This window comes from Setaria italica, chromosome IX (assembly GCF_000263155.2).
Source record: "Setaria italica strain Yugu1 chromosome IX, Setaria_italica_v2.0, whole genome shotgun sequence".
In the NCBI taxonomy this organism is placed as follows: domain Eukaryota; kingdom Viridiplantae; phylum Streptophyta; class Magnoliopsida; order Poales; family Poaceae; genus Setaria; species Setaria italica.
This window is the reverse complement of record NC_028458.1, coordinates 55,390,676-55,416,002: the sequence shown is the minus strand read 5'-3', so window position 1 is coordinate 55,416,002 and position 25,327 is coordinate 55,390,676. Positions and strand designations below refer to the sequence as shown.

At 47.3% G+C, this 25,327-nt stretch overlaps 3 protein-coding genes, 1 long non-coding RNA gene and 1 pseudogene across 6 annotated transcripts; 2 read left to right on the top strand and 3 right to left on the bottom strand.

Moving 5' to 3' along the window:
* Nucleotides 1-18: 18 nt before the first annotated feature.
* Nucleotides 19-2,197, top strand: LOC101784035 (putative vesicle-associated membrane protein 726). 2 transcript variants are annotated; one of them, XM_004985529.4, is made up of 6 exons: nt 19-341; nt 1,007-1,148; nt 1,252-1,372; nt 1,477-1,539; nt 1,631-1,773; nt 1,853-2,197. In XM_004985529.4, coding segments are annotated over exons 1-6 (663 nt in total). In that variant the 5' UTR covers nt 19-148; the 3' UTR covers nt 1,854-2,197. The 2 variants fall into 2 exon arrangements, with proteins under 2 accessions (XP_004985586.1, XP_004985585.1); XM_004985528.4 differs by lacking the exon at nt 1,853-2,197 and having other exon boundaries at nt 1,631-1,777.
* A 1,164-nt stretch (nt 2,198-3,361) lies between these two features.
* On the bottom strand, nt 3,362-6,773 carry LOC101783639 (protein SULFUR DEFICIENCY-INDUCED 1). Its single transcript, XM_004985527.3, has 3 exons — nt 6,505-6,773; nt 4,339-4,707; nt 3,362-4,205 (listed from the first exon to the last, which is right to left on the bottom strand). Exons 1-3 carry the CDS (start codon nt 6,634-6,636, stop codon nt 3,744-3,746), a joined length of 963 nt encoding a protein of 320 aa, XP_004985584.1. The 5' UTR covers nt 6,637-6,773; the 3' UTR covers nt 3,362-3,743.
* Nucleotides 6,774-8,037: 1,264 nt separating this feature from the next.
* On the bottom strand, nt 8,038-11,583 carry LOC101782967 (probable H/ACA ribonucleoprotein complex subunit 1). Of its 2 annotated transcripts, none has more exons than XM_004985526.3 (8): nt 11,334-11,583; nt 9,996-10,076; nt 9,819-9,907; nt 9,662-9,736; nt 9,471-9,562; nt 9,153-9,389; nt 8,898-8,975; nt 8,038-8,424 (listed from the first exon to the last, which is right to left on the bottom strand). In XM_004985526.3, the coding sequence occupies exons 1-8, from the start codon at nt 11,457-11,459 to the stop codon at nt 8,312-8,314; spliced, it is 891 nt and encodes a 296-aa protein (XP_004985583.1). In that variant the 5' UTR covers nt 11,460-11,583; the 3' UTR covers nt 8,038-8,311. The 2 variants fall into 2 exon arrangements, with proteins under 2 accessions (XP_004985583.1, XP_004985582.1); XM_004985525.4 differs by having other exon boundaries at nt 9,462-9,562; nt 11,334-11,582.
* A 6,870-nt stretch (nt 11,584-18,453) lies between these two features.
* Nucleotides 18,454-19,882, top strand: LOC101781762. Its single transcript, XR_002675872.1, has 3 exons — nt 18,454-19,482; nt 19,610-19,667; nt 19,800-19,882. It is a non-coding gene; the product is annotated as an uncharacterized LOC101781762 (long non-coding RNA).
* Nucleotides 19,883-20,633: 751 nt separating this feature from the next.
* LOC101781359 lies at nt 20,634-24,768 on the bottom strand (annotated as a pseudogene).
* Nucleotides 24,769-25,327: the final 559 nt, after the last annotated feature.

The following is a 25,327-nucleotide window of genomic DNA, read 5'->3' as shown; positions in this document are numbered from 1 at the left end:
TCCTGGCCACCACAATTCTCCGCCACCCTCCAAACATCGCAACCTCCCCACGTCCTCCTCCACCACCACTCCCACACGGCCACACCCCTTCGCTCCGCCACCTCCGAGACTCCCCCGCGCAGGCCGGCGTCGGTGCGTGGTCGGAGAGATGGGGCAGCAGCGCACGCTGGTGTACAGCTTCGTGGCGCGGGGCGCCGCCGTGCTAGCGGACCACGCCGAGGTCTCCGGCAACTTCGCCTCCGTCGCCGCGCAGTGCCTGCAGAAGCTCCCCGCCAACAACAATCGCTTCACCTACAACTGCGACGGGCACACGTTCAACTACCACGTCCATGATGGATTCAGTAATGCAAACCGTTCTCATCACCATCGTTGCCTCTCTCTGTCTCTGCTTATATATCATTAGCATGTGATTCTCTGTCTTAATGAGGAATGTGTCCCATTTCTTTTTACCTTTTTGCTCGATGGCGATCATGAAATGCAGTAGGGAATTGAAGCATGTCTTTACACTGATATCTTGAGAAAGACATGAAGAAACCGAAATGCGATGTTGCATTTTGGAGAAAACTTCTTGTGGGGAAGAAAAAAATTGTGGCATTTTTAGTACAAAGATGTGCTTTGCTTGCGGTGTTTTATTTGATCGATGTAGGTAGCACAATAACAATGTTCCTTTATTTGTTTGAGGATGGGCTAATTATGATGATACTGATGGATGTGTACAAGTTAGGGTTAATTTTTTTTATTTCTTTACATTCTTATTTCATAATTTTTGTGAGCACATCTATGTTACAAATGCGCATGACTTGTGAGTTCTGACCATGAATATATCCTTTCATAGCAGTGAAGAATCAAATTGGACATGATCTTTCCATCTCTACTTCCACATAGTCTCTTTGATTTAATTTCTATCAATTTAGGTAGTAACAGAACAATACTAGAAAATGGTGTTGGCATCTAAGAAAGCTAGTGCTGCAAGCTTTTCATGTGGCAATCTATCTTGAATTTGCAGCATACTGCGTTGTTGCTACTGAAGCTGCTGGCCGGCAGCTTCCAATTGGCTTCATTGAGAGGGTTAAGGAAGATTTTTCCAAGAAATATAGTGGAGGGAAAGCCAGAAGTGCTACTGCCAACGGCCTCAAGCGAGAATATGGGTATGTGAATTCCTTGCATTTACCTCTCTAACTTTTTTACATAAAAGCTAAACTATTCACATGGTCAGTGTGATTAATACTAAAAGCAAGTCTTTGCTTCTAGGCCTAAACTTAAAGAGCACATGAGGTACTGTGACCAGCACCCTGAGGAGATTGACAAGCTTGCAAAAGTGAAGGCTCAGGTCACAGAGGTCAAGGGAGTAATGATGCAAAACATCGAAAAGGTGTATCTCGTTTTACTACACTGGTTACCGAGGAATCATCAGCATTTTTTTTACTTTTACTAACTTTATATTTGACACTTAAATGGCTCTATATTGGTCATCAGGTCCTAGATCGTGGTGAGAAAATTGAACTGCTCGTTGATAAAACAGAGGACCTACGGTCGCAGGTTCAGTATATACTTACTCTTGCACTTGCAATGTAATTCATTCACTTCATCCATCAGGCTATCACAAGATTCACCTCTTTCGCTTGTATAGGCACAAGACTTCAGGCAACAGGGGACAAAGATACGGCGAAAGATGTGGTGGGAGAATATGAAGATGAAGCTCATTGTTTTCGGCATTGTGGTTGCCCTGATCCTCCTCATTGTCTTGACAGTTTGCAAGGACTTCAATTGCTGGTGATGCAAAATTATAGAGCCCACCCCACTGGTTATTATTACTTAGCTTGCCTTCAGCTTGATGTTGTTCTTCCTGCAGATAAGAAGGAAACACAGGGAAGAAAAGGAAAACAACCACGTAGGGAGTGCATTACCATCACACCATAGGACCAGAATCCATATCCGCGGTGTGATGTTGACATTGATCACATTGTCCTTAGTTGTGTCTAGATCTTTGGGCTCAAAGTTATTACAGAGCTCTTTCTATTATTCTTAATAATTGTAATAGTAGTATATTGTTGTGAATTGTAAATCGGATATGGTATTCTCTGTGACTCAGTGCAGAGATTGCTCATGCAGTTGGCTTCCGAGTCGGTGACACTTAGTTGCCTTATTATGTTTTATAAGATATTTATTGGTAGGGACCATACATAGGTGAACCGCAAAGCGACTATATTCATAGTCAATTATTTCCCACCGTTAGTTAAGATCAAACTGACTTTGTTCCATCTTCTTTCTCTCATGATCTTCCAATGACATGCCGTTACCAACTTTTCTTGCTCCCCACCCCCAACCTCTTGTCTCTTTCTGTTGATGCCGTTGTATGTCACAATGTTGAGTTAGCGCCCGCGCACCGGCGCGCTCCGTTGCGCGCGACGGGAGGAGCGGGGGCCACTGGCCACGTGCTGCTGCTGCCGTCCGTTTTTTCTCTTTTTCTTTTTTTATTTTCAATTTGAAAATCTTTTTTTATTTTCAATTATTTTTTCAATGCAATTTGTACTGAGTAAATATTGTTATGCGTATAAATTATATGCATAAGTTGCTTGATAACATTTTCGTAAAAGTTACGAATAACGTTATGTGTATAAGTTGTATATATCATGAAACCGCGTTACACATTTTATCACATAAGCTGTTGTTAGGGAAAAGTTATACGTACAAATCATGTATATAAGTTATAAATGATAAAAATGAAAGTCGATGTTGTTGTTTTAAAAGTTGTACGTATAAGTTTTGTATGCTATCAAAGTTGTGCTAAAAACTTCTCTTGTAAAAAATTGTTAGTACAAAATTATACGTCAAAATTATTTTGTATAAGTTATAATATTCTAAAAATAGAAAGTTGCGGGATTTAAATTTTTCAAAAATGGAAAGTTCAGGGAAGGTGGGGGACTGTTGGGATTCGATGGCTGGAAGCCATCCCAGCGCACGCGCGCTGGTTAGACAGCCCCGTTGTATGTTGCCGAATACATGCCTCCAAACTCATTGTCACACTAAATGGTGCCGTATAGTCCCTACTTCTTTTCCTCCCACAACCACTCTGCCACCGCTGGCATTCCTGCTTCCTCGGGCATTCCTCTAAGGTGGGGAGCCTATGAATCCCACCATTAAACTACCCCTGCAAGTATTCTCGCTAGCAAATATTGACTAACTCAACTAATACAGTATTCCTCGCTGGCAAATATTGACTAACTCAACTAATGCCTTGAAAACGCAAATAAATATGGACAATGGTTGTATGACTTCAAAAAAGATGCCTCATTTACCCTCATGCCATGTCCAAGGTAAAAAAGAAAATGTTTTCCAGAATCTGCATCCATGCCGAATGGAGAACCTCTTAGAACATCTAGATTCCTTATAGTGAATGTTTCACCATTTGTCCATTTCTGATGTCCAGCAGAGATCGAATAATGGAGCATTTCTATGTATGGATCAACAAAACATGCACATACTACATGACTAAGACACGCACACACATACATGCGTGCAAAACATCTTCAGACGCAAGCACAGAGAGCAAACACTTCAAGTACACGCTTTACATTTCTACCTGATGCTATTGCACAAACTATCTCTTGAGTCCATCCAATGAATATAATCCTACGAGTTCATCCAAAAGCTTGAGCTGACGAGGACATGACTCGATCAATGATGGATGCATGGAGCTCTTGTCACTTCCTAAAGAGTAAAGATGCTGCTACTTTTAGATTCTAGCAAGCCATCTGCTCCATGAAGATAGGCGAGATCTCCTCGAAGACGGGAAGCCTCCTGTTGCTCTTCCGGTACGGTGCCACCCACTGCTTCACCGCCGCCACGTCCAGCAGCGCCAACATCTCGTCCTCGACCCAGTCATCGTCCTCGTCGCTCTCGCCCCCGCGCCGTCCGTCGTAGGCACCGCCGCCGCCGCCCGGCGACGTCTGCTCCATGATCCGGGCCAGCAGCTCCCCCACCTTCCTCACGATCTTGCCGTCTTGCTGGTCGCGCGCCTGGTACCTCCCCGCGAGCACGTCGGCGAGGACCACCTCGGCGTCGGCGAGCCGCGACTGCTCGATGAGGCAGAGCGCGAGGTTGCACGCCTTGTTGGCGTCCGGATCGATCATCTGCGCCTTCCTGTACACCACCTCCGCCGCCATGAAGTTCCGCTGCTGCATGTACGCCCACGCGAGGTTGCCCTGTGTCGTGCACGGCCATGGCCATGGCCGGCCAAGCTCGCGTCAGATCTCAAAAATATATACATATATGTACATTCCATGTAAAAGGCATCGTCGATGCCGGGCCTGAAAGCGAAGAATGAAAGCTTCTTACCAGGACGCGCGAGGTTTCTTGCCTGACGGAGACGAGGATCTTGCGGCCGTGGGAGCGGGCGCGCTTGGTGGCCTTGCCGTGGAACGCCTCGCCGAGGTAGATCTTGCGGAGCTTGTTCTTGAGCAGCTCGATCTCCTCCTTGGTGCGGCCGCTGGCCTTGTAGAGGTCGAGGAGGATGTTGTCGAGGGAGTCCTGCGACTGCCTGGGGCAGAGATGCCGCAGCGACTTGACGGCGTCGATGGCCTCGGTCAGGTACCCGCGCTGCTTCATCACCACGGCCATGTCCTTGAGCGCGCTGTCCACCTTGTCACCCGTGTTGATCGCCTTCCAGAACCACGCGATCGACGCGTCCAGGTCCTTCTCCACCAGCTTCAGTTTCATCGGCAAAAGTGCTCGTGTCAGTCAAATTTTGACGTTAGTTTCGAGCTGAGTGTTCGTATGTGCTTTATTTTCAGTTGGTATGTACTCCATCCCATCACATTGCCTTGCTTATGTGTATGCCGTTGTGTTGGAGGCATGTCGGCTATATATCTCAAAACAAGAGTGTTAATCCCACCATTTTGCTTTCAAGGAAACCTTGTTGATTTCGCTAATTAGCTAGGTTATACAAAGTCATAGAGTGCCTAGCTAATATAGATAGATAAGTAATGCTACGCCATAGTCGTCCGGAGGCATCGGACGCTCCCATGCCCAGGCCTACCTTTCCTATTGCTTATTCTCATCCACGCATTTCTGGCTCCCACCAACAATGCATTGTTATCCCCTTTCTCTACCTCATTCGTTCCATTCGCATCTCTCTCTCCAACGCTGCCTCTCCAGCAACACCGTCGGGCTACATACCGCCGCCAGTCCCTCGGCCACGCATGCTCAGCAGCGGAGCAGCCCCCCCACCCTCACAAATTTTCTCTCACGGAGAAGAAGGAGCATGAGGTGCTTTGCGAGTTGAGCAGCATCGACCGCCGGTGAGCGAGGGCGAGAGCGTGCTTCCGAGGTTGCATCTCCTCGCTGATCTTCGCGATGAAGACAACCGAATCTCCTTCTAGCCCGAGCAGGATAGTGTGAATGCATCACATAACCGCAGATCTCGGCCAATGGGTGGAGGTCGGCATCCTTGGTGGTGGCGACATCCGTGTTGGAGGAAGTCCCTAATATGTTCATTAATAAGCTTGTCGTGTTCATGTTGATTCAGGTGCAAAAAATTATTGCAAGAGCTCTTCTTATATGTTGGTCTCCCGAGATGTTGCAATAGGTCTTCCGAGATGTTTCAGTGGATATTTCATTTTGTTTCAAGACCTTCTTATCTGTTGGAATACCTTACAATTTAAGATATTGCAGCATTTGTTTTTTTGATGTTGCGGGATTTTGATTCAAGATGTTGCATTTTTAAGTTTTTTATTAGAGTTGTTGCAGTAATTTTTGGATGCTACAAATAGTGTTTTTTGGTGTTGCAATAAACGATTTCCCATGTTGCTTAAAAATTTGAGGTGTTACAATATATGATTTCTCATTGATGTTGCAACAGTAAAACCGAGATGTTGTTTTATGAAGTTTTTTATGCTGCAGTCTGATCTGAGTTGTTTCATCTCTTTTCTCTTTTCTGATTTTCGTTTTCTTCATCTCTCATCTCGTACCACCGGGTGCTCTCGCAACCGGCGCTGCTTTTGCTCAGCCCCTCCACCTAGTATAGATGCCCATCCACTCATCATATGCGATATACAAATACTTATTTGTAAAATATGTTGTGTCATGCTTAGTTGTTGCATACAACAGGTTGCGTGTTGCAGCGGAAATTTTCTCATTCAACCATCCGACACCGGGCACTAGCAGTTCCGTAGATAGAATTTTGATCTAAAAAAATATTTTGTATAAATAATATTGTAAATCGTTAAATAAACCTCTTGATGCACTATCTGATTAAAAAAAGTCCAATTAAAACATAGACCAACCAAGCTTCGGCAACTATCCGATAATAAACTATTCTCAAAAATTCTTGCATCTCACAAATCCAACCTTTATCACATGAGCTACTTATCCTTCAATTCATAGATCCCTAGAGACGACCACGCCAGCGAAGGAGTAAGGACCATGCTTGCATTTCTAATTGGATTGCCACAATATCCTCTAAACCTCAAGAAGAGCATGCAGATCGATGGACGATGCTCTTACCTGGAAGTGCTTGGCCCTCGCGTACGGCCCGTCGCCGGCCGGAATCTTGTGCGCGACGTGCGGCGCCGCGGTCGTCGTCGTCGACGGGCTCGCCGGCAGAGCCATGGCGACCAGCTGATGCTGATGATCCATGCCTCGATCTGCCTCCTCCTCCTCCAGAGGTAGCTGCACGCAGTAGCTAGCTAATGATTGGCTCAGGCTTCCCACCCTCTCGCTTGCTGCCGTACGGTCAGACACGATGGCGATAGGCGGAGGAGCCGTCCCTGTTTATAACCAGCCGCGACGGCAGCGGATCATGAACCTGCCCGCGGCCGCGCACGTGGACGGGGACCCGTCCAGGTTCACTCCTCACCGGGCGCAGTGGTCGGCTCGGGGCCTGCATAGCGGGGCAAGTTCATCGCGGCGTGTCCAGTAGCTGGTCGCGCCTGATAAGAACCCCCTTCGCGTGACGTAAAGTACGTGGCACTGGAGCGATCCATCCACATGAGGGAGGAGATCCGGCCGGAGCTAGCGCGGGGGCCCGCGGCGCCGGTGTCGTGTGGGACGGCCCGTCGCGTTTCTCCGTGCGTTTACTGTGGCCACGCTCATCCAACTCGCTGTTGTTATTGGGTACACGAAAAGCTTGCACAGTTTTGGTACATAGCTACTTCATTCATCTTAAATTGTAAGGTATTTTAATTTTTCTAGATGCGCGGTATTTGCTATGTATCTAGATATAATGCAGTCTAGATGCATAGTAAAAGAAATGAACCTAAAAAAATAAAATGACCTGCAATTTGACGAAGGGATACGCATATTTGCCTCGTCTTTCGATCTTATCTAGTAACTGCAATGACGTGGTTTCAACATGGGACTGCAAAGAAACTATATGATGAGTTTATCTCCGGAGTCTGAAGGCTGAAGTACTTACATAGAGGGCCATGCTTCTTCTACCACTAAAGAATGGACGACAATCCAATCATCAAAACTCTCGTTTTGGTTAAACTGTTGTAAAATCGACAGTCTCCTTTCATTGCATTTTCACGTCGAGTCTGTATGTTCAATCCAGTTCATGCAAAAGCTTAAACCTAGATTTGGAACACATTTGGTTCAGGTTTTCAACTGAAACATCTGATGCATACGGACTCTAGCAAGGCTGTGTCGATCAACTGCGGCGCTTTAATAAGCTGTCTTAGTAACTTGAGACATCGGAGGAGCTTTGGTTGGTGCCGCCGTCATGCCTGCTGGATTCTCTTGAGTTTCTGATGGGAGTCCCTTCCACTTTCAGGTTTCAATAGCGCATGTTCACAGTTTCCAGTCCATGTACAAAAAACCAACTTGTATGACAGATGCATTTTCAGGCCGTACGGCAGTGCTGTGCAACATTGGGATCGCAGCAACATTGTAGGAAATATAGTGCGATTACAAGAATGTAATCAGAAATCGAGTATGACAATGGAGCCGCAAATTCGAGTACTCCAAACTTTCTTAGAAATGGCTTTCTAGATAATTATTTCAATCGGATGAAACTATTAACTATCATGAAAATCCACAGGAATGCAACAGGCTGAAACTGGATTACTGATAAACTATCAAAAATGCACTCTTAAATACAGGAAAGGTGTCCCAGGGAAAACTTAACACTCATGTCAAAATCCCACAGAATTGAAGCAATGGTACAAGCACCATTGACCATTATACTAAAATCCGGGAGAAGCTGGGAACAGCACTACAGTTCCAGCAATGGAAAGCGCCCTTATCTTTTTTTCCCCTTTCCATTGACATACAGAAACCAGGAGAGGGTTAGGCACATCCAACCCTTGATAATCTAGTAGTTTTGATTGCCCCGCCCACGGCCACCACCCATTCGTCCACGGCCTCGCACATAGCCCCTGCCGCCTGGGCCACCTGCACCTCTGCCACCACGGTCATATCCAGGACCTGTGTATAATTGAGCGCCACAAGTGGTTGTATAAGATGCCAAAGGAACAGAAAGGGATGACCTCGCAAACTCTATTAATCTAAAAGGACAAGCACCAATAAGATACTAAAAATTAAAGCTTGTACCTTTAAAGCTAATGCAGATGCAGCAATCAAAATAAAAAACACACAACATGATGCAATTCTACATTTTTAAAGAACCATCTTGCTACAGTATAGTTACCAACCTAAGTTATTGCTTGGCAAATGACTGCAGTGCACATTATCAGGGACCAAGAAAGAGGTGAATGGCAACTTGGTCCACATGATGGTCTATCTACCAAGGAAATAAAAGAAAACTAACATACACTTGACTGCTTACAAAGTTTACTTGATATACCCTTAAAAGTCATTATCAGAAGGACAAGTGGACATCACAGAGGTCAACTGAAGAAAAAAATTTATAGAGCACAGATTACTGAGACTGTACATACCACCATAGCCCCAATTGCCCCGCCCTCGGCCACCACCGCCTCCTCTGCTCCGGTTGTAGTTCCAGCCACCACCATTTTCTGATGACAAAAATATTATCATGCATGGCTGTGTATAGAATCAAAAAGATGAAACACAGGAAAAGTACATATGAACTGAAGCAATCTGATGGTACTGAATTCCTGGCATAGTGGTTATCTCAATGATGTCAACAAATTGAACAATAAGGTAAACAAACACATCATGTCAGTACTTACCGTATCCTCCATATCCACCTTGGTTGTAACCGTAACCCCCATAACCACCTTGGTTGTGGCCATATCCTCCCTGGTTGCCATATCCACCTTGATGTCCATATCCTCCTGGGTGTCCATATCCGCCATAACCTCCTTGGTTATCGTACTCATATCCACCATAGCCTCCACCATACCCACCCCTGCCACCCCAGCCCCTTCCTCGTCCCCGGCCTCTACCTCGGCCGCGTCCATATGAATCTTCAATACATTATAAACATGTTAGCAATTATAATGACAAAATGGAAACTAATTTCCTGGCAGTTTGTTCACCTGTTTGACCTTGATTTTGTCTTGGCTGGTGCTGTTGATATTGCTGAGGTTGCTGGTATCTTTGTGGCTTAACTTGTTCAGAATGCAGAGGAGCTTGATACCTGCAAATTAGCAACAACATTACTTTGAAATACACTAAACATTGCTGTGCTCATAGAAACAATCTAGTTCTGGGAAAGGAAGCGAGACAAACGAAATACCCAGGTGAATTCTTGTTAAGCTCCTTAGGCGATAAGGAAATTGAGATCATTGAAACATGACGAGTCATCTCCAATCTGCAACAATACAACATAAATAAGAAACAAAAGAGAGATCCAACAATTTACCAACAGAGAAAATGGTTTTGTGAAACTTAACGGTACAAGGCCTTCCTCAATGGGCTCCCATACATCAGTAATACTGACAGAACTGATTATTGCATCTTGATGCAACCCAGGAATCCTCTTCTGCAGTTTAGTAGAGATACAAGTCAAACCAAACACTAAGGAAGATGTTGACTAGAACTAGACAGCAAATGACAATTGGGAAACCAACCTTTATGATCTCTGCAATAGCCACTGTCTTGCTTATAGCCTGGCCCATAGCCTTCAGCACAATTTCTTTAACCCGTTTTTCCTGCTTTAAAGAGCCTATGAGATTCATAGTATGCATATATTGAGTGCCCAATAGAAGAAATTGGCATGGTACATCATAGGAATATGGATGATACTGTATATTTAATTTTATTTATGCACGGGGGCATGCTCACTCCTAAATTTGAGGTTGCAATCTCATGTCTTCATAAAAATCACAAAGGGAATTCACATGGGCTACAACAGCTTCTAACTGTCTCAGGGCATGACGTTCAATAACTAGCCTAGGTGGCAGTGTTACAGCAAAACTGGATTGACAAGAGGAAAGCAAAGTGCGAGGGAAACCAGCTTTATGTGGCCATGAAGAATATTTCCTATTTTGATTTGGATATCATATCCTTTCATTAGCAAACAGTTGGCCATGGCGTTGTGGGAGCACAACTCCCTGATGATTGTTTTTGCAATGAACAGTTCAGACAAAGAAGAATGTCAACCTTGAACGCAATTCTGCGCAGCATGAAGTCAGGCTGAATGAAATACGCAACAAGCACACAGTTCAATTACAATAGTTTAATAAACACCAGACCCTTAAGAGGCACATTTACTGTTAGACTGCAATGGACACTCCGCGCCAACAGTTGCCAGTTGCACTCCAGACAGAGCACACGCAATCAATTGTCGACACCCAACCTACAATGTGTATTCCGTAACCACCACACTATGCACCAATTAAACAAGAACACGCGTAGGCTGCGTAGCAGCAACAGGACATATCACAAAAACCTTCCAAATAGCTAGAGCATGGATATTTCTAGAAGGTATCATGCATAAAAAATTGCCTCCATCTCTTTATGTCCTGAATTAATGGTAGACAAAATAAACCACAGCTGCAGCACCCGTATGTGCTCCATCAAATGCCATCCCTTTGTTGGAAGAGGGGGAAAATATCACCTTGCCAGAAATTTCTGAGGCTTTGATGCGCCACAACACAAAGGGTGAGCAAATCGCATAACTCAAGACATACCGCAGCAGGCGTACGCCGCCATCAACTACCCAGCTATATAACACAGACCGCAATCCACAACTGTACACTAAAACACTCGAGCCCCGATCCAAAACCCTCACTTCCAAACACGTTCCAACCCAACAAGCATTTCCATCCCGCGCTCAACAATTATTGCAGCCATCCAAAAGCGGCAGCGGGATCTGGTCTGACGCGGCGCCTAAGCATATAGACGGAAGCGGCGCGTACGGGATCGATGAGTCGAACGGCACGACGGCTACGGGAGGAGCGCGGTACCTGGAGGAGGGAGGTGGCGTAGGTGACGTAGTTGCGGATGAGGCCCTGGGTGGTGATGCGGATCTCGTTCTCGCTGATGGCGGCGGCCTCGGGCCGCGGCTTCTCCACCCGCTGGTACCGATCCATGGCGCTCTACCCCGGCGACGCTCCCGGAGAGTCGGTGGCGGTGGCGGCGGCGGCGCTGCTGTTGTTGAAGGGGGATGGGGAGGGGAAGGAAGGGGCGCTGTTGGGGCGGGTAAAACCCTAGAAATAGGGCAAGAGGTTGGAGTTAGGGTTTAACGGCATCCGTGGGTGGCGGCCGCTCTGACGGAGGGAGGGATCTGGCTGCGCAGGTGCATAGAGATTCGCATTTTTTTCCTTTCCTGATTATGGAATATTTGGCTTGCTCTTTTATCGATACGGAGTTGACGTATGGTAAGAATAGCATATAGCATATAAGCAGCGGCTTCCATGCCTCGATAACTAACGATGAACCCGATCGGAAGGCACACCGAAGACACACTTTATCAAGTTGAGCTTCCATCGGAACTCTCGCAGACTTGCGAAAGTTTCTTCTAGATCCGCAAACAAGTCGTCGGGATTTCTGATCTTTACGACCACGTCGGCCAAGTACGCCTCCACGTTGCGGTGTATCTGCTTCTTAAAGTATTCTTGGATGACCCATTGATACGTCGCACCGGTGTTCTTCAGCCAGAAAGACATTGTTATATAGCAAAAAGCTCCGCATGGGGTGATGAGCACGTTTTTGATCTGTTCTTCCTCCTTGAGAGCTATCTGGTGATACCCTGAGTAGCAATCGAGAAAACAGAGCAGGGCGCATTCAGCTGTGGAGTTAATGACTTGATCAATCCTAGGGAGCCTGAAGGGATACTTTGGACAGTGCTTGTTCAGGTTTGTGTAGTCGACACATATGTTCCACTCGTTATTGTTTTTCTTTCGCACCAGGATGGGATTGACGAGCCACCCTGGATGACAGACTTCTTTTATGAAGCCCGCCATGAGTAGTTTGGTCAGCTCTTTCTTGATGGCTTCCCTTCTGTCTTTGGCAAATCATCGTAGGTATTGCCTTTTTGTGTAGCTTTTGGATTCACGTTGAGTGAGTGCTCGATCAACTCCCTGGGCACCCCTAGCATATCCGCTGATTTCCACACGAAGATGTCTCAGTTGACCCAAAGGAAGCTGACGAGCGCGCATTCCTATTTAGGATCCAATCCTGTGCCAATCCGTGTTGTCTTGGAGCTATATCACCAGTCTCAAGGTAATTGACTTTGATGTCTACTTCACTTGTCGTCTTGACCTTGGTTGCCCCCGACTTCTTTTGTGAAATATCGAGCTCTGACGGGGACAGCTTCTTGGACGTGGCGAAGACTTGCATCATCGAGTTTGGTACTTGAGTAGTTGCAGCTAGCTCCACAGCTTCTGTGTCGCAGTCGTACGACCTCTTCAAGTTTCCACGCAGGGAGACTACTCTCTTGGGTCCTGGCATCTTGAGAACTAAGTACATGTAGTGCAGGATGGCCATAAATTTCGCCATTGTTGGTCTACCGAGGATAGCGTGGTATGATGTTTCGAAGTTCACCACCTCGAACCGGATGTATTCTGTCCGGTAGTGTTCTTTAGTCCCAAAGGTAACTGGCAAAAACACCTGTCCGAGGGGTACAACCGTGTTGCCCGGAATAATCCCATAGAACGGAGAGTTCGTTAGGTGAGCATATCAGTGACGTTGATGCCCATCTTCTTCAGTGTCTTGACGAATAGAATATTGAGACCGTTGCCGCCGTCAATGAGTAGTTTGGTAAGTTCGGAGCCAGCGACGACCGGGTCAAGGACGAGGGGATACCGTCCTAGGTCTGAGAAACTAGTCCATTAGTCCTTCCTGCAGAAGGTAATTGGCACCTCGAACCATTTGAGGAACGTTGGCACCGCAAATTCAATGGACATTATCTCTCGAAAAGTGAGTTTCTGGGACTGCTTAGTAGCAGTACCCGGGGTTCCGTCAAAGATGATGTTGATGGTGTTGGATGAGTTATGGAACTTACCATTGTCACCATCGTCCTTTTCTTCCTTAGCCTTACCCTTGTCTTTGGTGCCAGATGGCTCTGGCAGGTCCTTCATGACTCTCCGTAGACTGAAACAATCTAACACAGAGTGCTTGTGGTATGGATGTCATGGGCATTGTTTTCTTCAGGAGCTCGTTAAACGAGGACCTATCTTGGTTCTTGCTGCCACTTTCCTTGGACGACTGCGAGATAGCTGTGACAGTATTGTTTGGCTTGAGCTTGCGGTTTTGACTTCTCGAGTAGTTATTTCGATTATTATTGTTGGGGCGATCGTTGTGTTTCTTGTCGTTGCGTTGGCCATTGTTCTGGCTCTTGTTGCAATTGGACTCGAACCTTTCGATTTCCTTATCTTCTTCATCTACCCACGTCTATGCTATGATCTTGAGAGATTTGACATCAGTGGGGCATCTTGTGTCGAAGTCTTAAAACATCCGGCAGTCGCGGAGGCCGTTCTGAAAGTAGTCAATGATGTAGCGCTCCGTGACATCCACGATTGTGACCTTCTTATCAAAGAAGCGACGTAAATAGCTTCGCAGGTCTCGCCTTCTTATTGCTCAACCTAAGATAAGTTGATCATTTTGCCAGGACACTGCAATTCCCCCGCGTAGTTGTTGGTGAAAGCCACCTTGAGATCTTTCCACAAGTCGATGGAGTTCTTATCCAACGATTCGAGCCATGTGAGTGACACCGCCTCTATGCAGATGGGGAAGTAGACGACTTTGGTGTCGTCGTTTTCCCGGCTGATTGTACCGACAATGATGAGCACCGGAGCCATTGGACTATGTCTTGCTTGCCATCGTACTTGGTGATGGCCGGGGTTTTGAACTTCTCGGTAGAGTTATCCTTCTCACACGTCTGAAGAAGGCGGGGAATCCGTCAGTAACATCCCTTGGGTGTTCAACTTCTTGCTTGCGCTCGCGGCGCTGTCCATTGATCATAGTACGGGTATCGTGGCTGGCGTTGATCTTGTTGCGGAGGTCTCCTACTGGGCGTTCAGGCCCTGGGTTAGCCCCATGGTGGCCACAGCCTCACGAGGGTCCTACCCAACTATCTTCAGCTCCAGCTTGGCTTGGTCTGGCGCCTCCGAGTTGACTTGGTCTGGACGGAGGGCCTCTATGGCTGTTGCCGTGTTAACTTTGCTGGGATGCGGAGCGTTGGACTGACTGTATCAGATTTTGCTGATCGAGTTGTTCGTACGCGAGTTCCGCCAGTTCAGCCAATGTTTAGTGTACTTATTCTGAGGCATCGTGCAGGTGATCCAGGTTCTGGATTGGTAGATATGCTACAAGGTGGCGGTGGCGCTTTGCGCTTGCGGTGTTTCTTGCTTGTCGTCGAGTTCTTTGAGCTTTGTTCTCTTCTCCGATAACGTTGGCGATGAGCTCATGCTGGGAGACGTCATTTGGGTGACGCTCATGTCTCAGGTTTCTGTTCCGTCGCTCTTCTTCTTCATCCTCTTGTCCAGTAATGACGGCGGAGAGTTCTCTCTCTGGAGTTTGAAGTGATAACCTCCGTGGTGCCACCTTCCTCGTAGATGGGCGACAGAGGAGCTCCCTCCTGATACGGGAGAGTGTCGAGGTAGGTAATGAGACGCGAATCGTCATCCTTGGTAAAACCAGGTGGCTTCATGTTAGGCCAGTAGACAAATCTGTCTTGAGGAGTTGATGTGATTACCAGGCTCTGATGCGGACTTGATAAAGGAGTCTCCTCGTCCGAATCTGAGTAGTAGTTGAGATCCTAAATCGTATCCGTATCGGATTGTAATTTGGATAGGGCAGCATGACAAACAATAGTCGTATTGCGGAGTCCGAATGGGAATCAACTCTGATGGTAATCCAACTTGCACAATGGCTTATGCGCCAGCTCGTGAAAGTCAATCTGACCGACAGAAGAAGTTGAGTTGAACTCTGACTCGTCCCCCCCAGCCCCTGACTAGGTCAGAAATTGAAAATACGCCAAAATTCTCGACGAGATCCTCCAGAGCTCGGTGTTGGAGCTTCATGGTTTGCTACTTCTTCTCTGGGATCGACGCAATGTGGCGGCAGAAATTTCCAGTGCCGTCTGCGATGCAAACCCAGGAGCTGAAAACGAACGTCACGCCTGCTTCAAATGCGATGAGTGGCTTGATGATGACTTGTGCCATCAAGTTCGCCAGTGAATTCTCGGCGAGGGCCCCTATCTGGCGCGCCAGCTGTCGGTGTTTAAACCCGACAACCTACCGATGGGGGTGCCCGAGATAGTGTTTTGGTTAGTGGGACTCATCAAGATCAGGAACTCGAAGGTAAACACAGACACACGATTTAGACATGTGTTGGTTGGATTGAAATGCTTTGAAGGGGGTCCCTACCTTGCCTTATATAGTCGGGGGTAAAGTTACAGGTCGGTTGGTTATAAGAATACTAGTCGGATACGACCAGAGGAGTTCTACCCTTATTACAACAAGTACTTTTTCATCGACTAGTTCATATCTTTCCATGTAGACTACGCCGTTCTGCGCCATGTCAGATGCGTCTCGTGTCCAACCCCATATTTAGAACTGTCCAAATCTTCTGGTGAGCCTATAGATATGCCCACCATAGATGTATATATGACACTTTCTTAAATGTCTTTTGGTCCAAAAAATTGTATGAACGTTGATGTGTTTGCGTGGTAAAACATGATGAATGGTCTATATTGATCCTCCAGTCGAATCTAGTGAGGCCGTGAGGGTAATCATATAAGAATGGGTTGAACAGATACTGCGGGTTTTCATATTCTTAGACACAATTTCTAACTGATTCGGGCAAACTTCCGATCAAGTGCATGCACCACAAACCTCGATTTTATATGCCATGGACTTAGTAGAAAGAAACAAAATCATAGCACCAAAGCGGGTGAGGACCTTGGTAGTGCTATGGTGTCTATTTGCTGGATGGAACGAAGTTTGATGAACCAAGTCCAAGCAATTGTATGTTGATGTATCTCGCTGAAATATTGAAGTGCTACAATTAAAAAAAATGAAACTTAAGCACTAAGACCAAATAAAAAGACTGCACACTCAAAAGTCAAAACACAGTCATTGTTCTTCACTTTCTTCACCCTTTTTAAAATTCATGCCACTATTTACGTGTATAAAAATAGCAATGCACGTGTTTCTTATTATTCTTATTTGGTGCCCACTAAATACTAACATGATAGTACTGCAGAGAATTTTATTAATTTCATCAACTCGAAGGGTTGCCATTAGTGTTTCTTGATTCTTTTTTGGGAAGCAAAGGGAAAAATAATGTCGACAAAAAAGAGAAAATGCAATCCTTTTACAAGAAAACCACGGGATGCATTTAGTAATTTATACATTTTGATGTATGGTGTCACCCTTCTAAATAAAAAAAATACCAAAGATCATGCAAGTGGAATCCAAAATTAAAATTTACATAATTGGGCATGTATGTGCAATTTGGACACTAAAAAAAGGTGATTTAAATATTTGTACTTAGTCTAAACTATGAATACAATGATTCATCTAAACACTCCGATGTATCTTTTCAAGATTTTTTGAAGCTATAAACACCTAATTCCAAATGAACCAAATATTTTCTAGAATTTGGCCAAATAAGACCAATATTCCGATGCAATACAGGTATCAACAACACCAAGCCTGCGTAATTCCATTGTACATATTACCCTTTTTATATATACTGGTAGAAATATCTGTGCGTTGCTACGAATCCTTACTTGCTCTTACGTTATTATTCGCTTGTTCCTAATATATTGGCTTCGCTTGACAATATATTGGTGCATTGGCTCTAGTAGTACTCTTTTTGCAAGTATAGTAGTAGAAGATATTTGTGGGTGGTTTGATGCCATATGTTTATTGCATGGGACACACACATGGAAATTAAAAAAATCACCGCTTAACCTCCGCTCTATCCATTCATTCGATTTCCCCCATACTCATCGTCATCCAGTCAGTTGCTGCCTCTTCGTCCATCAGCGCCACCCGCATCTTGCCCCATCCTCGCCATCGCCGAGGCGCTACGCATCTTGCCGTCCTCGTCGTCACCCAGGCAAGCACTCGTCCTTCCCGTGCCTAGCCTCATTCCTGCTTCGAGCGCTAGGCCACAGCGCCTCTGGCTGCCATGAGCAGGAGTGCGTCCTCCTCTTCTTCTCATTTCCATCCACCTCCCTTCTATAATCCACTCCAAATTGTTCCAATCAAGCACAAAATCAAGCCCCCAATTGCTAGATGTGGAGGCCTTCCGGATTTGAAGGGGATGGACGTCATTGAGAGAGGGGTGTAAGGTCCCGACCTACGCTCCTATTTGCGTTGCCTGCCGACTGCCGCTACGCCCCCCTCCCTGGCGTCATGCCCTCGCTGGCACATGGCTCTACTTGGTTGACTGCAAGGAGGCACTCGGCTCCTTGTTTCTTTTCCCCTTCCTCCTCTCTCCTCACCTTTTAGGTCCATGTGGCGGGTAGGGTGTTTAGCCTGAGGGAGCAGCAGCCCGCCAGGATGAGCGGCAGTAGTGCGTGGTGAGCGTAGGGAGGGTTGGCTACGCGAACGTCCCACGCCTTCGCCGGCAAGCGCGCTGTGTGGGCGGGACAAAAGAACAGGAGGAAAGGCTAGATCTTGGGTCAATTGCAGTAAAGTTTGAGGATCTTTTTGCAAATCATCTAGTACTATTCCAAGAATTGTGGGTTGATTACGAGAAGGTTGAGGGATTTTTTAGCAAAACCACCACGACGGTTGAAATAAACAATGTGGTAGAGATAAAAATAGGCAGGGCTTCACCAAAATTATGCTTTCTGTAGCACACGATAAATTATCCTGATTGAAGCCCATTTGCGCCTGGGTACTGTAACAAGATATGGGCCTAATGGCGGGCGGCCCATATGGTCCAGCGCGGCGCCGCCGCGCAGCAAGCAGTCCGGAAAACTTCGAGAACGACGCGCCGGGCCGCTTTCTATGAGCCCGCTTCTCTCTCCGACACTCCGCGCGGTCCGACGTCAGCTTGTCGTGGGGCCGCTTTCTGTGAGCCCGCTTCTCTCTCCGTAATTGACCACGACGAGGAGCCTGACAAGTGACATCTCGTCCCCGCCGCCGCCGCATGGCTCTCCCCTTCCGTCGAGCTCTCGTCGCTGTCCTGCTTCTCCGCCTCGCCCTCGGCGAGGTAGCCGCTTCCCCCACCCGCGTCGTCCATTGGCTGCACCGTCGGGTCACCGTCGTACCGGGTACGCCCATTGGCTGAGCTGACGTGTGGCTTCTTGGATGTGAGCTCCGAAGGCCAAGAAGGGCAGGCTGGAGAAGTCGATGGTGGTGGACGCGAGTCGGGGAAGAACGTGGAGAGCGGGGCGAGGACCAGCTCCGGCGTGTTCCTTACCAAGAAGCAGGTGAGAATCCCAACTCCCTCCTCCCTTGATCGTGGGCTGGAGACATGTTTGGGCGGTTGATGGATGAGTGTGGTCTGTGGATGATCTGAAGGCTTGTGCTGCGGGCGGAAACGTCAAAAGGGGGCCCTATGAACTTTCGTACTTCCCGTTTTTGTGGAGATCTGCGTGTGTTCAGGGCTTCAGGCCATCAATCTCGGCAACCCGTTTGTGAATTGTCGGGAAACATTTGTTCGGTTCTGACGGCTTGCTGTGGGGAATTGGGGATACTAGACTCTCTTTTATCTGAAACATTTTAGGGGTGGAAGAATTTTCTGTCCTCTTGTTGGAGGTTCGAGATTTCATTCACTTGCAAATTCGTTCCTGGGAAAGGCGACTTGTCACCCTTTTGTTTGATCATGTATTATTAATGAACCACTGCATTGAGAGCCCATGTCCTTGAAGGGGATATGCATACACTATTTGGATTATGGATTATTTCATCAAACTCAAGAGAAATGGATTAATGATTTTATTCTGATGCCAAATTTTCTTTTGAGAGGCAGATGACGCTGTTTGGAATCTTGTTCCAATTTTACAGATGGTATTGGTTACTGTGGAGGAAATTATTTTGTGACTATTGTGATTCTGGTGTATAAGCTCAGTGCTAGGGAATTCAGGGTTGTTTCCGTTGTCCTAATAAAGACTACTGTACTAGAGCAAGGGTTAAAGAGCAGGAGCTTCAGGTGACTCGGAATGGTTTATCATTATTGTACTATACAGTGGAAGGAGATAATCATGTTAGCCTCATGTTAGATTAATCTGAACAACGTTTTGGTTTGTATTTTTTACCTATTACCTATCCATTTGAAGGATGAAGTCATTGCAAGAATAGAGGACAGGATTGCTGCTTGGACCTTCCTTCCACCAGGTAGAATGCACTGGACACTGCCATGGATATACATTACTAATACTTATCTTCTATACTGCAGAGCATATATGTTTGTACTGTTTTCTTTGAATGTCATAGTCTTTTCTTTTTCTTATATACTGAAATGCTCAGAACACGGAGAACCCATTCAAGTACCACGCTATAAGAATGGTGAGAAGTACGAGCCGCACTTTGACTACTTCAGTGATAAACAGAATCAAGCCATTGGTGTTGATGTTATAATCGGCAGCTTTCCTACCTGGTTCATTTAAAAAAAAAAAGAATCAAGCCGTTGGAGGGCACAGAATTGGCAGTACTCGTGTACCTGTCCGATGTCAAGATGGGCGGAGAGACCATCTTCCCAAATTCAGAGGTAATTTACCTTCTCATCTTGTACTAGCTTTATTTCCAGAGACCTCTCTGCAATGACTTCGGGTTTTCCACACAGGACCAGCTGACACAGGAGAAAGACCATACATGGTCTGAATGTGCACGATTGGGTTATGCAGGTATAGTGACATGACATATAGTTCCAGTTCATCCTGATAATTCAAGACAAAAATGTGTTTTGGCGGCAATCTGAATGTTAGTTGGCCCATCAGCTGTAATGTTGGCTTGATATTGGCTGTGAAACCGGTGAAGGGCGACGCGTTGCTGTTCTTCAGCCTCCATCCCAACACGACAACGGACACAAACAGCTTGCATGGGAGCTGCCCTGTCATTGAGGGCGAGAAGTGGTCGGCGACGAAATGGATCCATGTGCGATCCTTCGGTTCCCCGAAGGCAACGACTGGAGAATGCCGAGACAAAGATGATATGTGCCCAAAGTGGGCTGATGCCGGGGAGTGTGCGAAGAACCCGGAATACATGGTGGGTACCAGAGACTCGCCTGGTTCCTGTGTGCAGTGTAGCTGTAAACTTCTGAATTCAATGGCTGATGATCAGAATAAAGAAAAGCTGTGGTTCTGAAACCCAAATTACTTGCCTTTTTCATCGTATAAGAGTATGTATATACGTTATCACCCAAGGCAGATTATTGTACAGCTGTTCTGGTACCGGCCAGGAAGTTCTTACAAATCACAAGAGACCTCTCTCTAGAAGCGATTCTTCGCCGTGTTTACGGCGACCACGCCGTTGTTGCCGGCGAGCTCCCTGTACTTGTCCTTCCTAGTCAAGCTTGTGCACTGGTACGAGAGCGTGGAGGCTATAAGCTTCTGCACGTAGTTGGCCACCTCGTGGCTGGACTTGCCGCCGCCGCAGGTGTTTTCGTGCGGCAGCTTGTCGAGGAACGTGATCGTGTACACCGCGGTCCGGTTCATCAAGAAGTAGAATGGGTCCATGCCCTTCCACCCCCTCGCCGTCGTGCCGTGGAACATGCTCATCTGGCACTCCATGGCCACTGGCACGATGTCGTCGGTGAGCTCGGCGAAGAGCGCCGAGAACCGCAGCAGGAACGGCTCCCGGCACGTTGTCCCCTCGGGGCAGATGATGAGGTCGCCCTCAGCAAGCACCCTCCTCATGGTGGCGGCGTCGGTGCCGTGGTCGCGGGTGAGCCGCACAGAACGGATCGGAGATTGAACTCGGAGAGGCGGGAGACCGAGTAGCTGAGGACGGCCACGGGGCGGCCGAGCGCGATGGAGAGGGCGACGGAGTCGATGGCCGTACGGTGGGAGCAGGCAAAGAGCACGCCCGCCGTGCGCCCCGGGTCGCGCGGTGGCGGCGCGCCCTTCACGACGATGCGCACGCCCAGCACGCGGAACACGACGTGGAGCCACGGCATCGGGAGGAGCGCCGCCGCAGCGACGCGGACGAGCGAGAGGAGGAGGCCGATGGGGAACCACAGCAGGGTGAGCAGCGCGACGAGCGGGGTCGGACGCTGCACGAGGCGGCCGTCGTGGAAGATTATCCGCTTCGGCAGCTTGTCTACGTGCACGGCCTCCACCGGCGTCCTCGGCACGAGGTAGGCCTCCTGCGTTTTCAAAAGAAAAATGTTTGTATCTCATCCTTATCGGTTAGAAGAAAAAAGGAAAAAAATGTAAATTGCACTAGCAATATGTGATATGTCTTGTAGGTTCCTAGACTCTAGATAAATAGAGAATATAGCTCCTCAACTTGCTTAATGTTCTAGACGAGTGAGGTCGAAATCTTCTAAATTAGTGTTGTTTGCCTACTAATCAATGGCGTGAAGCCTGGCAAGTGGGGTCCATATGTAATTGGCTTATCAATAAGTGAGTTGCTGTAGCGAGAGAGAGAGGATAAGTCACCGTCTCCTCCGTCCCAGGAGTCTCCATATGTCACGTGACTAAAACTTGCTGACATACTCAAATTCTCCTACGGTACAGTACCACAGAGTACTCAAATTCTCCTACGGTACAGTACCGTAGAGCAGTGGACACGTGACACAAAAGTCAGAAGCTCTAAACAGTAAATTTCTAGCGTAGCTTCCGGAAAGTTGGAAGTGCAGAAAATCCGAGTTTATATGGAAAACTAAAAAGCTCAGTTTTATGATCTTTTCATAACTTTCTAAGCTCAGGAAACCAAATACATCTTCTAAAAGCTAGTGTTGGCTTTTCAGAATTAAAAAGCCAGCAGCAGCTTCGCAAAAGCTCAAAAGCTGCAGCTCAAACAAACATACCCTTAAAGAGCTGAGACTTGGACTGTGCTATTCGTGGGCCGCACGAAGCATGACATTTTAGCATGACCCAAAGCACAGCATGACATGATAAATTTTAGACTGTGCCAGGACACGAATGCGAGGATCGTGCCGCGCCTAGGATCTCGGGGCGACAGGTGGCATGACACGGCACGACACGTATCTTTGAGCCGTGCTTGGACCAGCACGCCACGAAAATGGCCCATTAGCACATCTGTAAGTTTATATCATCCTAATACCATTTGTTCTATGTGTTATGTAGTCTAACATAACTACTACCAGAAAAAACCCCCACAAAATCTACCTTACAATTATGGAATCGTGATAATGGTCATTCATAACTTAATAATGCCGCGTTCTCGTATGGTCACATATAGTATAACATTCACGTACAACATTTATATAATACGGTTGTTTCCTCTATTAATTTTAGAAATTATTTTCTACGTACCAGAGCAAAAGTATTTGCAAGCAAATGAACACCAATAAAACACATGTATTGCAAGGGTCGTGCTTGGACTGACACAGCATGATAATGTGCTGGCGTGCCATGGGCCGTGCTTGGACCTACTGAAAGACTTGACGTGACATGCCGGTATGGCAAGACAATCTAGCTGTAATGGTAACAAGATCTGTAGCTTTTGTTGTGCGGAAGAGACTATTCATCATTTTCTTAGTGTTCATACGCTAGATTACTGTGGTGTGCAGTACATATTATTTTTGAGAACTTTGAGGATTTCGTTCCATCGATGGTTGCAAAAGGCCGGGCAAAAAAATCAAACCCACGCTTATTGACGGGGGGTTTGGCTCAGTATAAATGATAAAAATATTTTATGTAGGTTCTTTTCAGATGAACGTATTGGTTTTGGCAGTGGACGCAGTTGCAGCGTAGTGGAGATAAAGGAGATGATGATCCTAGCATGCCACTCACAGGAGGCATCGGCTTTTCAATTTTTTCTTTCCATGGATGGACGTTGAATTTACGAATTGGCTTTTGATATTATAGATGCTCTATTTCAACCTTATGTGGTGGTGTGCATGTAGCATTAGTCTACTACGTGTAATAATGTGTGGACTGATTTCCTTTTAATAAAGGGATTCCATTATAAAAAAAAATGCCAGCACGTGGCGTGCCTAGAAGTGCACGAGGCACGAGAGGGCCAGGCCGTACCAGCATAGCATCCCATCTCTAAGCTAAACGATACGTTGGGGGTGTTTGGGAGCTCCTGTCACATCGGATGTTTGACACTAATTAAAAGTATTAAATATAAACTAATTACAAAACTAATTGCACAATCCCTAGACTAAATCTCAAGACGAATCTATTAAGCCTAATTAGTTCATGATTTGATAATGTGGTGCTACAGTAACTCCCTAATGATGGATTAATTAGGTTTAATAGATTCGTCTCGCGATTTAGCCTAGGGGTTATGCTATTAGTTTTTGTAATTAGCTCATGTTTAGTCTTCCTAATTAGGGTTCGAAGTTTAACCCTGCTATCCAATCGTCCCCATTGTTTTTATTTTTCCGCTGACAAAGCTGTTTATCTGAAGCTGTTATTTCTTAGTAGTTTAGTACACGTGACCTTTGCTCATGAAGGCGTAGTCCGAGCTCCGATCGCCCAGCGCGACGTCCGGCATCTCACCGTCGCCGATCAACTCCCTCAGCGTTTTGGCTTTCCTCTCGCCGACGAGCACGCCTCGGCGCGCGTGCACACCCACCCCGTGGCGCGCCCTCGCCACATCGCGAGCTCCGTGCCGGCGACGGCATCCGCGCCGAGGCAGTCCCGCAGGAACGGTTCCGCCATAACCCGCGGCGTGGCGGTGAGCACCAGCCGCCTCCCACCGCACGCCGCGAACACGCGCCACGCGCCCGGGTACACGTCCCCGGCGTAGAACCTGGGCAGCACGGCGCGCGCGGCGGACCCGACGTCCGCCAAGCGCGCCCCCGCCGTGGCCGCGAAGATGAGCACCCGCACCCCCGCGGCGGGCGACACCAGGTGGCGGAGCGCCGAGGCTAGCGGCGCGAGCAGCGGGAGGAGGGTATTGGAATGCAACGTTCAGCACCAACGGCACACGTTCTTCAACGGCTTTCAGGAGAACCGGTCCTCTACTTGACATGCAAGGCTTCCCTTAGATGTAGGACTCTCCTTGGATGTAGCTCCCTTTGACCTCCTCTCTACCGTTCATACGTACAACAATCTGTAGCTGTACTGCCTATATAAGGCCTCTGTAACATCAATACAATCTCAAGGGCAATTGCCATTCTTCAGAGGGCCAGGCGCGGCAAGCCGCCGGTCTCGAAGGCGACGAGCGCGTAGTAGGGGAAGGAGCTGCGAGAACGGAGCAGCGTGCCGTCGAGGTCGGACACGACCGTCGACTGGGCGCCGAGGCGCGGCGCGTTGCACGTGGCCACCACCGGGAACGGCTCGCAGCCGGCAGCATCCATTCTACGCTAATAGAAAAATGACCTTTCATCCCTAGTCTTAATACCGGTTGTTTTTAGATTCGATCCAAAGGTGAGAATCTCTGGAGGCCCTCTAGTATCGGATGGTGACTCCATCCGATACTAGAGGTGACCCTCTAGTACCAGGTGGAGCTACCAACCGGTACTAGAGCCTCCAGTACCGGTTGGTAGCTCCACCCGGTACTAGAGGGATGGTATTAGAGGCTTATCCCGCACCTGCCTCGAGGACTTTGAAATTTTTAGCTCTTCCTCTCTCTTCTGCCACCGCACAGCACAGCGCAAATGCCTTATCTCCTTTGATCCCTTCCTCCTTCTCTCCTCTATTCTTTCTTTCCTCTCTTCCGCACAAACACAACACCCCTCTTCTCCCTACCTCCCGCTCCTCTTCTCTCCATTCTTCTCTACGTCCTTATTCTCCCGCCCGCTCACTTCTCCACCAGGGCGCACCCCTCACCTTCCCGATCTTCTTTTCACGGGCAATGGGTCCATCCCTCCTCTAGCGTGACTTTTCTCGGCTTCACGCACTTACCCTCGGCGCCCT

Excerpts from the sequence above, each read along its gene's own strand:
- LOC101782967 (XM_004985525.4), bottom strand. The coding sequence starts at position 11,459 with ATGGATCGGTACCAGCGGGTGGAGAAGCCGCGGCCCGAGGCCGCCGCC. Across the intron at positions 9,908-9,995 it reads CTATTGCAGAGATCATAAAG|AAGAGGATTCCTGGGTTGCA; the intron begins GTTGGTTTCCCA and ends ACTAAACTGCAG. Across the intron at positions 9,563-9,661 it reads CTTAACAAGAATTCACCTGG|GTATCAAGCTCCTCTGCATT; the intron begins GTATTTCGTTTG and ends GCTAATTTGCAG.
- LOC101784035 (XM_004985528.4), top strand. The coding sequence starts at position 149 with ATGGGGCAGCAGCGCACGCTGGTGTACAGCTTCGTGGCGCGGGGCGCC. Across the intron at positions 342-1,006 it reads CCACGTCCATGATGGATTCA|CATACTGCGTTGTTGCTACT; the intron begins GTAATGCAAACC and ends TTGAATTTGCAG. Across the intron at positions 1,540-1,630 it reads CAGAGGACCTACGGTCGCAG|GCACAAGACTTCAGGCAACA; the intron begins GTTCAGTATATA and ends TCGCTTGTATAG.
- LOC101783639 (XM_004985527.3), bottom strand. The coding sequence starts at position 6,636 with ATGGATCATCAGCATCAGCTGGTCGCCATGGCTCTGCCGGCGAGCCCG. Across the intron at positions 4,708-6,504 it reads CGAGGGCCAAGCACTTCCAG|CTGGTGGAGAAGGACCTGGA; the intron begins GTAAGAGCATCG and ends ATGAAACTGAAG. Across the intron at positions 4,206-4,338 it reads AAGAAACCTCGCGCGTCCTG|GGCAACCTCGCGTGGGCGTA; the intron begins GTAAGAAGCTTT and ends TGCACGACACAG.